The sequence below is a fragment of the Saccopteryx bilineata genome, chromosome 2, assembly GCF_036850765.1.
Source record: "Saccopteryx bilineata isolate mSacBil1 chromosome 2, mSacBil1_pri_phased_curated, whole genome shotgun sequence".
NCBI lineage: Eukaryota > Metazoa > Chordata > Mammalia > Chiroptera > Emballonuridae > Saccopteryx > Saccopteryx bilineata.
The window spans coordinates 206328053-206342954 of record NC_089491.1 but is presented as its reverse complement, the minus strand read 5'-3'; the positions used below and the strand labels follow the sequence as shown (position 1 = coordinate 206342954).

Genomic DNA, 14902 nt, shown 5'->3' with positions numbered 1-14902 from the left:
ATACTTTAAAATTTTCCATGAAAAAAATCAGCTTTAAAAAAACCATATTTTTATTATTATACATATAAAAAGTCTAAAATTTGTTAGTAGTAGTAGTACATTGAAATTATAAACATAATAAAACACCTTTCAAAAATCAAAGTTATTCATAGCTTTTTCCTAACCAAGAATTTGGCCTCTTAATTTTTTTAAAGATTTTATTTATTCATTATAGAGAGAGGGGAGAGAGAGAGAGAGAGAGAAGGGGAGGAGCAAGAAGCATCAACTCCCATATGTGCCTTGACCAGGCAAGCCCAGGGTTTTGAACCGGCAACCTCAGCGTTCCAGGTTGACGCTTTATCCACTGCACCACCACAGGTCAGGCTTGGCCTCTAATTTTGATATGACATTTGACTTAGGTAAAACAAATGTCCTTTTAGCCACTCTAATTCCTGTGTTACGCTTTTTCTCAACATGTTAAAGTTTTTACTAAAGGTCCAAAATAAAGCCAAATAGAACAGTGCTTCAGATTCTTCAGTACTTCATATTTATACCACCGTAATGGCATCAGTCTGGTAAGTATTCTTGAACTACAAAAAGAGAAAAGGAAGTATAAGAATTTGGATTTTTTGCCCCAAAGTAGATTTTAAAAAACTAAGATCCATCCTTTCCCCTTTCTCCCACATCTTTACATTATTTAACTTAGACTAGCTCTGGCTATTCTAAATATTTCTACTGTCATTTTTTTTGATGAATCACATTGACATACAGAATAGCAGAGAAGTGGTGCCTTGGGGGAAAAGCTAATTTTGAATTTGTATATTAGATGAACTACCTGCAGAAAATTTCTGACTTATTGCCTACTCACGTTTTCCTAAAATTCATTTGAAGCAAAAGAAAACTTATCATTTGTAGTTTTTCCAATCCATTTATAATGCCTATCTTAGCACCTGGATCTTCAAGTCAACCTAAGCATGGGGTATATGGCTAAAGATTTGAAAGTGTGGAAATTAAATTTACAACCGCAACATAAAACTTTTCAATTTTGAATCTTAGAGACTTTTCCTAGTTTTAATGCTATTATACTGTTTGATTAGGCTTATACAACTTTTAACATACTTGCAAACTACATCTACTTTCTCCCCTGAAGTATAAAGGTTGGCAAAAGTAGGTTTAAAAAAAAAAAGGTTTATAGTTGTGAGTACACAAAGTTTATTGTGTTATTTATGAATGTATTGCCATATGGACAAATATAAACCTACTTTGCATACCACTATTTAGTGGTGCCTATTCAAACTTCTAGGGTTAACTGGCATCACAAGGGAGATTAGTTTTGTTTGAAAATTTATAAAACTTTTCTTACGGGAGAAAGTTTTGTGTGATGACAGATTGTAGTCAATGTAATGGTGACAGGATTCAGGTATTTTTATCATGGAGTTAGCATTTGTTAGTTTGCTAACATAGTTATAAGCTTATTGGGAAAATCAGAAACATGTTAGCCATACTGTCAAAGGAGGAAGTCTTTTTGGCACACCCCTGCAGACCTTTCTTCCCACATTAGGTTACCATAAAATCTCTTAAGTCTCTTACTCATTTGTGCTGGCAACTAAATGCAGAGTGCCTTGGGGAAAAGCTAATTTTGAATTTGTATATTAGATGAACTACCTGCAGAAAATTTCTGACTTACTGCCTACTCACGTTTTCCTAAAATTCATTTGAAGCAAAAGAAAACTTATCATTTGTAGTTTTTCCAATCCATTTATAATGCCTATCTTAGCACCTGGATCTTCAAGTCAACCTAAGCATGGGGTACAAAAGTCCCTTGGTTTTTTTGTAATGGACTGAGTTGTAACATCACAGCCTCATGTGACTCCAGGGCTGCTCTAAGGAAGACAGAATGTGGCTGCGTCACTTTGGCTTGAAAAGCCTTATCAGGCTATTTCTAACAAGAGTGGTTGGTAACATGATGATGATAATGTCTTCATTCTCCATACTGTTGTGTACTTTCAGGCATAACTGCAAAGTTCTAAATTGACAAGCATTGAAAAAGATTGTTTGCATTCTTTGTAAAAGGCAATTTGACAACGGCAAAAAAAAATTTAATGTATATATTCTCCTACCCAGTAATTCAAGTTCTATATATCTAGAGGATAACTTATGGAAATACTTTTGCAAATGTATAAAAATCAATGTACAATTGATACAGCATTATTTACCATAAGAAACTATAATTCATACTACGTGAGAGCATGAGGCCAATAATATAAGAATGATGTATGACTACTGATGTGCACAGTTGTCCACCATCTTGTGTGAGGGCTGAAAATAGGTGCAAAAAGAGGGGCTATTAATAGAAATTAAACAGGTTTATCACTGAAATGGAGTCTCTTGAGTATTCAAGTAAGTTGCCCTAGGTGATCCAAACTTCAAACCCAGGTCATTGGCTTTTAGGAACTAGAGAGCGGGTTGGAAAGCTAGGCTAAAACGTTAATAATGGTTACCCCTGAACTGTTAATAGTGTGTGAGCATTACTTTTCTGTGATTTGGAAAGCAGTAGAAGAGACATTTTGCTATTTTCTTGGTTTAGATTGAGTTTTGATGAAAAGAAACAAATCTTGGGAAACTATTGACCACAAGAGGGCATCAGATATTCTTTTCCAATTTCCAAGCTAAAAGTTTAATTTGCAAATAATAATCTCCCTTCTCCATGAAAACATTAGTGGTTAATTTAAATTACTACTTTTCCTATGGATCTACATGTAGAAATTGTAATTGGTAATGAGGAATTTTAATTCAGTATCTTGTATTGCTTTTTTTTTGATAGAGAGGGACAAACAGTAAAGGAGAAAGATGAGAAGCATCAATTCTTCATTGTTCATTGATTGCTTTTTCATATGTTGCTTGAGTGTAGGGTGACTGGCTTGAGCAAGGGGTCACTGGCTCAGCTGGAGCCCCTTCAAGGCACGTATTCGAAAGCAATCAATGAACAACTAAGGTGCCGCAACTGTGAGTTGATGCTTCCCATCTCTCTCCTTTCCATTCTGTTTGACAGTATCTGTCCCTTTCTGTCTCTCTCTCTAGCCAAAAAAAAAAAAAAAAAAAGGAAGTATATTTAAAATTTTTGAACTTTGTCTAAAGGGACAAAACATGAAAAATATAAAATTCTCTTTTGTCATCTGAGTTCTTACTAAGGGAAACCTCACTATTTCATGTTTCCTAATATTGCCCAATGATAAGACAGACCATACTTAAAATCTGATGACAGCTAATAAGACCCTTTAGTATATAATTTTGAAAATACCAGTTGTGATAATGTGATACAGTGGTACCTTGAGATACGAACAGACCAACATACAAATTTTTAAGATATGATCTGTGACTCGGTCTGTATTTTTGTTCAAGATCTGAGCGAAATTCTGAGATATGAGTAGTGATTTGAGAAGCTGCCACTAGTTGGCACGTTGGCGTACGGGTCCAGTATCTGCAGTTTGATATACGAGTTGACTGACTTATGAGTTTGGTTATAGAACAAATTAAATTCATATCTCAAGGTACCACTGTGCTGTGAAATCTGGAAAAAAAAAAAACCCAAAATGTTAAAATACAGGTTCTAAATAGGGAACTGGTGTGAGGATTTACAGTAAAATCCCTCTTCCCTGACACAGGGTGCCAATCAAAAATAAGTGGGAAACGGTTAAAAATTATGTAACCTTTGACCATTTAAAACTTTTTTTTTATTCAGTGAAAGGAAGGGAGGCAGAGACAAGACTCCTGCATGCACCCTGACGGGGATTCACCTTGCAAGCCCACTAAGGGGGGGATGCTCTGTTGCTCAGCAACCGAGCTCTTCTTAGCACCTGAGATGGTGCCCATGGATCCATCCTCAGCACCTGGAGCCCACTCACTCCAATCGAGCCATGGCTTCAGAAAGGGGAAGAGAGAGAGAAGCGAGAGGGGGAGGGGTAGAGGAGCAGATGGACGCTTCTTCTGTGTGCCATGACTAGGAACTGAAACCTAGGATATCCACACAGGGTTGTCTTCACCATGTCTAGTACAGTTGATTATGTACAATTTACTCAAATTATGCTGTCGGCAACAGAACAAGCATAAAAAGGCTTGGTAGCAAACAAAGCAGATTCTTGTCAATCATCTTCCTTGCAGAGGCCACCACAGGCATCCCAGAGTGCAGCCGCCCACGATCTGTGTGACCTGGGCATAGTGAGCATGTTTTATTAGGGGGAACAGAGGGTACTGGTTAGGCCGGAGTCAGCTCGGCTTTCACTGGCCTCCTCCCAAGCTTGTGTTGCTGGGAGTGGAGTGAGAGGGGAAGATATAGCCTTAACCTTATACTCTTAACTTTTCCCTTTCCTTTCATACAGTTCTCTCGGGGCCGAGACTGCCAAGGACTCAAGGTTCCTATAAAAACACTCGACCAGGAATCAGGAGACCTGGATTTTGTTTTTAATCGTGGCCTTGGGAAATCAAAACCTTTCTGGGTCTTGATTCTTTTTTCCCCCCATAAAATAATATTGAAGTAGATTACACATCCTATGGATATTTGGGGGGGGGGGGTTATAAAATTTGAACTATGTAAATTTTCTTCACTTAACTAGATCACAAATCTTACCCATATTACAAAAAGTTTAAATCAAACCCACACAAAGATGTTCATAAAGCACTGTCACTACTATACAGAGATTTACCTTATCCTGGACATAGCAGATCCTATCTATCGTTTAGTTAGCAAAGCAGAGATGACACTGTCTCTCACGGCATTGTCTTTTGTTTCTATGAACAAATGAAACGCCCTCTGTCACTAGATGAAAAGACTGGTGGAAGAGGCTGATGTTGGAGGGCTATTATTTTTCCAACTGGTTGCAATCATTAGTATCTTCTCTTACACTTTCAGAACAGCAAGGTCATTCTGTTCCCTAGAAATATTCTCATTGTTGACAGTTCTGGGACTCTTAGAAGGGAACATGTCCTACTTAGCAACATTAAGAGCACACTGCCAGTAGCCAACCTTCAACTTGACGTATATGATAGCTGACCTAATGTGACCTAGACACATCTTTTCCAAGTGCAAGATAACTAATTTTCTTCATTAGTTTTGTCTGTGCTGATCCCATAAAACTGATTTGGGCAAAAGCTCCAGCAAAGATAAATTAAGAAACACATTGTGATGAGAATACATTTGGTGATGTCTTGACAGGAACATAACCAGCGCTGTTGCAATTATCAACAAAGATTACTGAGAACCTACGTGTTGAATATTTAGATGTAAAATTTCTCCCTCTGCCTTTGAGAAATCATGTCTGCTGAGGCAGAGGGGACAAATGTATGAAAACAAGTGATCATCAGCTTCCTCTGGGTACAACTTCAAGGAGGGGAGAAGTCAGGTTGAATCAGGAGGACAGTTTAGGAAGGATTAGGATTACATGGTCAAAAGAGTTAAAACCATAAAGTAAAAGGGTAACCTGCCAAAAAAAGTTTTTACTTTGTGTATAAAATTATGTATAATTTTATTATACATAATAGCTCCAAATTAGCAGAATAGTGACAAAAATGCACAAAACATGAACACAGTTCTCAAATGGTTTTTAAACATAAGATGCTCAACTGACCAAATAGCAAGTGACAAAATTTTAAACCATGAGATAGTTTTTCTTCTTAGCAGTCAGTAAAGATCAAAAGGTTGGAAAAGAGTATTGGAGACTGGGGTGAGATAAGCACTGTCGTCCATTGCAAGCTAGGTGGCTACAACACCTGCAAAGTTATTAATTGCTATCAAAATACTCTATACTCAGCACCTCTCCTAGAAATTTACCTTAAAAATAGATTTATACATATACATAATGACATACGTACAAACATACTGCTTATAATTTTACTCATTGAATCAAAAACATGGGATCAATTTAGATGGCCATAAATTGGAGACTGATGTAAATACCAATTTTGAAAACAAGAGGCAGATGCATACACAAGTTAAAAAAAAGTGTACAAAAACTTTTTGAAGAAAAGTATGGTAATAGAGGGCCAGTTCTGATTCTAAAACCTGAGAAACAGTAACTGACTTCAGACATACTCAAAATGTGAGCAGGGTTTCCGAAACTTTTTTCTAAAATGTTCCTCCAGTTCTCCAAGTTTTTATAATTAGGTTTTGGTTGTTTTTGAAGTTGGCTCCTATTGAGTCAGGTCAGCTATTTCTATGTTTGTGCAGGTTACCTTTTCCAACCTTGTGCAGGCTTTCTCACCACCGGTACTCACTGTTTCTCTCTCGATTACCGCCTTTTGGGAAAAACCAGAGCAAGCTGCCTTACAGAACAAAGGCCATGGACTTGCCGAATGTATACAGGCACCTATTGCCATTTCTTTTCTAAAAATATATTCAGTCTTTACTGAGCAATGTGCCAGAGTTAGGAACTGGGGATACGCAAAGAAACTAGCTTCAAACTCAGAAGGAGGCTATATTAAGCATGTTGAACAGTTAGAATAAATACAGTACAAAAGGTTTTGTGCCATAAGGCAATACTGAAAGCCTGCATGCACCCCTAAGCTGGTGAGTGGGGGGACACGGTGCGAATCAGGAAAAATGACTTCAAGGACACAACGTTCGTTCTTTCCTTGTAGGGCAAGTATGCACTGGGCAGGTAAACAAGGAGGGGCTGTTCTCTGGTTGACGAAACTGCATGTTCACAAAGGTATGAAACTCCAGCCCCAGCAGGTGTGTACACGTGCACCTCAAGTGTGGAGAAAATAAATCAGAGAGAAATGGAATGGACCATGAGAGACCTTTTTTTTTTTTTATGTCAGATTAAGATGATTTGAGTTCCAATGTGATCATATTTACATTAAGACAACCAGTCCACTAGGACTGGGGACAATGACACAGGTCAAGAGAAGATCCTGAGGGCTTCTGGTACTTTGTTGGGGACTGACATCCTTTTTGTAATTTCCTGTCTCTTCACCCACTCCTCTCCTCTATCAGAATTTTCACAGCTCAGCAGTGAAGAAGAACAGATGAAGGAGCAAGTCCTTGGTTAACTAGGCTGGAATTTATTTCTCTTAACTCCAAAAATTATTTTCTGTAGTTACCTTAGGACAAGTTTTCTTTTTCCTAGTTATCAAATTTAGAAAAGCCATTTAAGAAACAAAACAACAAATCACATTTGATTTATACTTCAGAACTACTGGCAAGAAAAAGCGAGCTGAGTTCGTAGGATTGCCCTTCTAATCTTTCACTGTTGCCTTTATTGCATTTAGAAGTTATATTTGACTATGCCTTAGACTTAAAACTAAACCACTTTTATTTAATCACAAATTACTTCATATTCAATTTTGTTTTCAGTGTCATCAGTTTTCCCATCTGTCCTTTAGAGCTACAAGATTAAAATGTGGTCTATATATATAAGGCATTAAATTATACTCAGTAGTTTCACTTAGCATATTTTATTGTAACCTTGTTTTCTTGAAAATCTGTGTATCATCGTCAGCATCTCAACTTCCAAGGACAAATACAAAGACTTATATCAATTCTATTTCTTTAAAACCTTCCTACATGCCCTGTGATGTATTTTTGTCCCTATTTTAAGCAGTAGGAAACTGAAGCTAAGAAAAGCATTGGTAATGAGTGGTGTTCAAACAATCTGACTCCAAGGCCTATGCTCTTCTCTGTTTAAGCCGAGTAGAAAATTCAATGTTACTATAAACCAGTTGTTATTAACCTGGGGAATGTGGGGGGGTGAGGGGTTGCTTCCACTGAAGTGGACAGTTGGAAACATTTGGAGACATTTTTGGTTATCACATCTGGGCAAAGGGGGAAGAGTGCGGCTGGCACACAGTAGGTTAAGGCCAAGGATGACACTGAGCATCCTACACTGTATAGGACAGTCCCCCACAAGAAAGAATTAAACAACCCAAAATGTTAACAGTGCCAAGATCAAGAAACTAGAGTATGAACAAAATATTCCTCAAAAACTCTTACAGACTCATTCCTCATTGCTATCCCATCCTGATTTTTTCTGAAATCAGTATTTCGAGACAATGAAAACAGCTTTAAACCAGAACCAAATGTGTGTAATTCATATATGCAAGCACATTTTTAATGTAGCTGGAAAACGCTTGGAGTTTATCCTGTAAAATACTGTGAAATGATCACCGAATTTGGAAGGTTCCAAGCCCAGATACAATAGTATATATTGTCCTATAAATGCAATGTAGGGAAACATACATGTATGTCTCACATGTTTGCACTGATGTGTGGCTATTCTGATCAGTAAAGGACGCAAGCGGTGGGGGCAAGGAAACCCTGACTCAGGAAAGCAGAGAGGAAGCTTTAGAAAGTAAACATTTTATTTCACTAATTGATTGTCTTTAGAGAGACAAGAGAGGGAGGGAAGAAGAGAAGGAGGGAGAGAGAGAAACATTCATTTGTTATTCCACTTAACTATGAATGACTTGGTCACTTTCCTGACCAGGGGTCAACCCTTCAACCTTGGTATTTCAGGACAATGCTTGAACCCACTGAGCAAACTGGCCAGGGCCTAAAGTAGACATATTTTTTTTTAAGGCACAATGAAGCCACACCAAGAGGCAGAAAACTACTTTCTTAATTTTATTTTAAAAGTACACAAGGTCACAAAACTAGGGCAAGTTCTTACTTTTTAAATCAAATTTTGTTCTTACAAATTTCAAAATCTGCACCACTGGATATTTAAGCCAGAAATTTTAAATATTGATACAAAAAAAATCATTTTTAAAACTGACACTATCAGGTAGAGACTTGCATATGTGAAGTGTCAAAATATGTATTCTCAGTAGTACAAGTGTATTTATTACAAAAATTCATAGTGAGGGATAAGAATAAGTGAATTAGTGAATTGTGGTTTTCTTAACACTGGTGTTATTAAATAAGTTCATAGAAAACACAAAGCTTCCTTGACTGGAACTTTTAGTGTTCATGACCAAAACCAAATGCAACAGATATTCTTCACTCTTAAATTACAACATAAGGTACTTCATAAAACTTGATTTTAATTAATCGTAATAAGCCAGATACAGCAAATATTTGCTGGTGTTAATATCGTAAAATAAAATATTTGCTGGTGTTAACCATAAGATAAACAGAATTGCAATTCACAAATTCATTATTCTTCCCTGCTTCTATAACATTAGTAAGTAGAATTTGTGCTCAGTTATGCACCATATTTTAGTGTCAAAATAGGCAAACAAGTAAAAATAAATCCAACTGCAGAGCATGTTGACTTTATTGCAAGAATACCCAAAGGCATTTGAAATACTAAAACTTGCCCAGAACATTTACACTACTAAACACAGAATATTACAAAGATTTATGTACATATATATATATATAATATATAATGTCGCAAGCCACTAAGAAGTTAAAATGGTGCCAACATTTTCTACAAACTATTCCCTACATGACACGTCAAAGCATTAAACACAAAAGATGGACTTTTTCTGTTCACACTGGAATAAGGCATCTGAGAGCCCTAAACACTGTGGAGGTGAAAAGAGATTAGAAAAAAACTTTCAACATTCACAGAACTTCAAATTTACATGCTGCACATACACACAAACAGTGTGGAAATTAAAAAGCCATACATTATAGAATTCGATATCCAACGTCATGCAATGAGTTCTTATATTCAACCAAAATGTTTACTTGCCCCCTCACTTGCTCCTAATTTATGAAACTCAATCTTGAAAATTATCCTTTTAATAAAAATCAGATATTAATTCATACCAACAATCTAAGTGTGTTTCTTGCATTAACCTTCCCCTAAGACACTCTGACTGTGTTTCTGTTGTAACAACTCCATGACAGATGTTTTTTTTTCCTTCTAACTGGGGAATATTAGGTAAGATTGCCAATAAGAAAAAGAACAGCCGTAAAATACACATTTCAAGCACAGAACTACATCCTCTACACTAAGTATCACTTAAAGTAACCCTGCATAACTCAAGATGGGGTTAAGTCTCTTAGATGTAAAGTGGAATCAACTGCTTTTGCCTCAAAGATACAGTGTAATCCTTGACTGATGTTGTAAAGCTCTAATGAAAATGTCTGAGTAACAATTTGATTACCAATAACAATTCTAGAACAAACATTTTATCTCTGGCTCAACTGAAATTATCAGTGAGAATTGTAAATCAGTCAGAACTGAGTGCTGGATTAACTGAAATTTACAAGGAGAATAGCTGAAGACATAGCGTCAAACTGAATTATGTCCTCAAAATTGCATCACACCCAATAAATAGGTCTCCTTCAGGTTACACAACTGATTATTTTTTAACAAGCTAGTCTCTAAGAGTATAGGTAGTATGAACCTGAACTAAAAGTGCCTCTGAAAGAGATTCTCACTGACTTCTAGGTAAATCCTAGACCAACTATGAAGTCTAAGGCAAGGAAAGCCTTATATATGTCCATTTTTTAATAATTTCTACTTAGACTGATATCATAATCTTCAGTACATGAAAACTAACAAAAAGGGCTAAAAATTGTTTAGTAAAGAGTAAAGTTTGTGCTATTATTTCTTATACGATTGTATAAATAAATTTACTCATATAAAACAGACCAGACATCGGGAGTTCAAAAATAGTTCCTGTTATAAAATCAGAAACAAAGTAAAGGAGTACCAGGGAATGTAGAAATTTAAAAACCTTTATGAATAACACAATCTGTTAACTTGCATTCAAAAAGAACAGAAAAGAAGAGGCAAGATAGAAAGTATGAGGGTAGAAAGTTGTCACAGTGATGTGTTTTTAGGGACAGTACCTTCACCTCTAAGCACCCTTCAGGTGATAGCTAGCTCATAGGCACCAGAAATTCATAATAAAAATTAAATTACCCAAAAGGCACAAATGAAAATGTTAATGTAAGTATAAAAGCAGTATGATGGAAGGTTAAAAACTTATTTGAAAAATGCTCCCAAATATGTAAAACTATACACTAATCCATTACACATTCAGCTTAAATTTACCATTAAAAAGGGAACACAATATTCTTCCTAACCATAAATTCATGCCAACATTAATTTATAATGTAGCACCTATACTACCACAGCACCCAAAGAGAATAACAGAAACCAACTCCCTACAAAATCTAAGGAAAAGGTTTTAGAGTCAGTGAAATAATTTATTGCAGACCTTATTTACTATAAAGAAAATCTTAGCTCATTCTACTACATCCACACTCCCTCACAATCTTAAGGGAAATACAATAAATTCACTTTCTTCTACTAAAACAGTATTTAACACATTTGGCAGTTAGGAGTATTCCTTTTTACTCCTTTTCTTTTCCTTTCCTATTTATTTATTTATTTATTTATTTTTGTATTTTTCTGAAGTTGGAAACGGGGAGGCAGTCAGACAGACTCCCGCATGCGCCTGATCAGGATCCACCCAGCATGCCCACCAGGGGGCAATGCTCTGCCCATCTGGGGCATCACTCTGCTGCAACCAGAGCCATTCTAGCACCTGAGGCAGAGGCCACAGAGCCATCCTCAGCGCCCGGGGCCAACTTTGCTCCAATGGAGCCTTGGCTGCGGGAAGGGAAGAGAGAGACAGAGAGGAAGGAGAAGGGGAGAGGTAGAGAAGCAGATGGGCACTTCTCCTGTGTGCCCTGGCCGGGAATCGAACCCAGGACTCCTGCACGCCAGGCCAATGCTCCACCACTGAGCCAACTGGCCAGGGCTCCTTATTTATTTTTTAAAGAATAATACTACTTTCACAAAACTAAGATCAAGTTATCAAAACTCAACTTTTCTGCAACTATACAAAGACATGTTAGCCATAATATCGCAACTGTACATCCTCCTGCATCTGGATGGAATACAGGATCCATGGAGGACACTTACTAGCATAAAACCCATTTCATCGTTCTGAGTCTATGAAGAAAAATACCCTACAGGAACTGCATTCAGGAAGGCAAATTTAGGATTACGTATTTCTAGAATGCATAACATGCAACACCATCCAAAAACAACAAAACACTAAACCAGAAAAATAAACTTTAAAATTTTGAACCAATAATAATAATAAATGAGTTATAATTTTTTCTTATTAGAACAATATCACCTAAAGCAGAGAGCCAGTATTCAGTTGGGAGCTGCGGAATCCTCCATCCTTGCTCTGGCTGTTCACCATTCTGAAGGTTACCAGGTCACCACAGTCCCCAGGGATCAGATTATTTGTCACTGAAATCCATCTCACTATTGTACCCTAACGTCATTGCTCTGTGTAGTGGACAGCAAACTTTCTAAATAAATCCATAAAAGCTCCTTATTTTAGCATACAGAAGAGCTTACTATGTCTCTGTTGCCTACAGCAGTCTATCAACCAAATACTTAAATCATTTCATAGAAAAGGTTTCTGAATGTCTCAAAAGCAAAACTAGCAATTTCTAGAACACTGTAGTGTTTTTACATTATTAGAACTATTCTAAACACATTTAGAATTTTCTAAGAACAAACATAAAGGTATGTAAGAATTTTTACCAGGGATGCTGTACCAATTTTGGGACATAAGTTAATTGAGAAAATCATCCTAAAAATAATGGTAGAAATGATAAAGTACTATTTTCAGATGATTCAAGTATCAACTTGGTGTGCATGGAAGTTTACCAATTTCTTCCCCTATGATTTCATATCCAAAGTGCTACATCTTGCTAAGTATTGGTATGTAGAAACCTATAAAATCAACCTCTTAAAGGAAATCGTTTTCAGATGGCAAAATTTTTTAGTAACTTTAATGCCTTCACTATTTCGATATTATCAAACAAAACCTTTTGAAGTACATTTCGCACAGTTTCTGGGTCACTTCTTTTTGATCTATTGAGGCTGGTAGCAAAATTTAGAACAGAATACGTTTTCGTATTTCAAAAGAATTGGAAAAGTGTAGAGGCCAGAGAGGAAAAGTGGGAGGCCTATACTATAGAGCCGTCCTTGCTCTGCGCCGGGATCATCACGGGTACGGCCCCCATCCTGCTGAGATTCGGGGCAGCTACCTTAGCTGGAGGGAGTGTCGGGCTCTGTGGGGCGCGTTCAAAATCCTCGCTGGGTACTTGGTTATACTGAGTCTTGGAATAGCCTTCCATGTTAGAAGGAGACATAGACCCCAAGGAGGAGTGATTGCTGCCGAGGTAGCTTCTGGCAGTGGACGTCCGGCTCTTCGGAGGAGGAACATCTTCCCTGGAAAGCAAATATTCCAATACCAGCTCAAACAACCAGTTTCCAGACGCCTACAATCATGTAACCAATGAACCGTGGGTGGGGGTTAAACATTAAGTATTGTATATAAAAAAGTGTGTGGGGCCCTGACCGGTTGGCTCAGTGGTAGAGCGTTGGCCCAGTGGTAGAGCGTTGGCCCGGCTTGTGGAAGTCCTGGGTCCGATTCCCAGCCAGGGCACACAGCAGGAGAAGCGCCCGTGGGCTTCTCCACCCTTATCCCTCTCCTTTCTCTTTTTCTCTCTCTCTCTCTCTCTCTCTCTCTCTCTCTCTCTCTCTCTCTTCCTCTCCTGCAGCCAAGGCTCCATTGGAGCAAAGCTGGCCCCCCGGCACTGAGGACAGCTCTATGGCCTCTGCCTCAGGTGCTAGAATGGCTCCAATTGCAATGGAACAACGCCCCCTGGTGGGCATGCCGGGTGGATCCCGGTGGGGCACATGCGGGAATCTGCCTGCCTGACTCCCTGCTTCTAACTTAGGGAAAATGCCAAAAAAAAAAAAAAAAAAAAAAAATCTGTGGGCCTGACCAGGCGGTGGTGCAGTGGATAGAGCATCGGACTGGGACGCAGAGGACCCAGGCTCGAGACCCCGAGGTCACCAGCTTGAGTGCGGGCTCATCTGGTTTGAGCAAGGCTGACCAGCTTGAATCCAAGGTTGCTGGCTCCAGCAAGGGGTCACTCGGTCTGCTGTAGCCCCTGGTCAAGGCCACATATAAGAAAGCAATCAATGAACTAAAGTGCTGCAACGAAGAATTGATGCTTCTCATCTCTCTCCCTTCCTGTCTGTCTGTCCCTATCTGTCCCTCTCTCAGTCTCTGTCACAAAAAGAAAAAGTTTGTGGGACACATACAAAAGCAAGCACAATAAAGCACAATGTCACAAACTGTGTATCTGTCCCTAAGTTATCATGTACAGAGTATATATAAGAGGTGGTTTTTATAGAAATTTATGATTTCGTAATATTCTTACAAGGAATAAACTTCAAATATTTTCATATTCCAGTATAGCTCATCAAGATACGCTTATAGGCAGACAACACTTTATAGCTGATAAAGCACTAACACCTACAGATATATTTCTACCCCCCTCAAAATCCTTTTTGTTATAAAAGCTATTTATCTAAGACCTTAGCTGAACACGTGTAAGATTCAAGTCTGCAAAAAGGAAGAACTTAGGCATAAGAATTTTCGCACCAAGGACTGACAAAATACATATCTGAGTTACCTCTGGTGTATTTTAAAAAAAAAAGTGTCTGGATCCCACCCTATACCCTCCAAATGGCAATTTCCTGTGTGTTAGTTAAGTCACATGTTGTTTAAAGCTCGATAATCCAACATGTACTGCTAGTTAAGATCTACTGGTTAAGAATATTTAAAGAATAAAATCATATAACCAATAGTTCTATAAACTACCTGTCACTGGATATAATCAGATTTTTTTTTAAACCTCAACATGTCCATTTTTTTTTAAAACGTTATAGTTGGACTTGATTGGAAGAAGGCAGACAGTCTTAAGTCATTTTGCAGTGGTTCTTAAAGAAGGGTCGAAAATGGGAGAGGGGCAGGAGCAGGGCACAACAAAGGTTGGTTGGCTCTGCACACTTGAAAAAGGAAGTAAAGCCTTTCAAATGTGTTGAGAGGAAGAGCTACAGCTTTCGTCCAGTTCTCACCAAGGTCA

At 37.9% G+C, this 14902-nt stretch overlaps 1 protein-coding gene across 3 annotated transcripts in view; it reads right to left on the bottom strand.

The window, feature by feature from the left end:
• Positions 1–78: 78 nt before the first annotated feature.
• The window catches only part of CXADR (CXADR Ig-like cell adhesion molecule), a 68730-nt gene continuing 53906 nt past the window's right edge, over positions 79–14902 (bottom strand). Inside the window, exons 7-8 of one of the 3 annotated variants that reach the window (XM_066259086.1) lie at positions 13010–13193; positions 80–569 (exon numbers count right to left, since the gene is read on the bottom strand). In XM_066259086.1, the coding sequence (XP_066115183.1) occupies positions 528–569; positions 13010–13193 (226 nt within the window). In that variant the 3' untranslated portion in view covers positions 80–527. Of the gene's footprint in view, positions 570–8583; positions 13194–14902 lie in introns of those variants that run through there. The other 2 variants (XM_066259087.1, XM_066259085.1) reach the window with 2 other exon arrangements.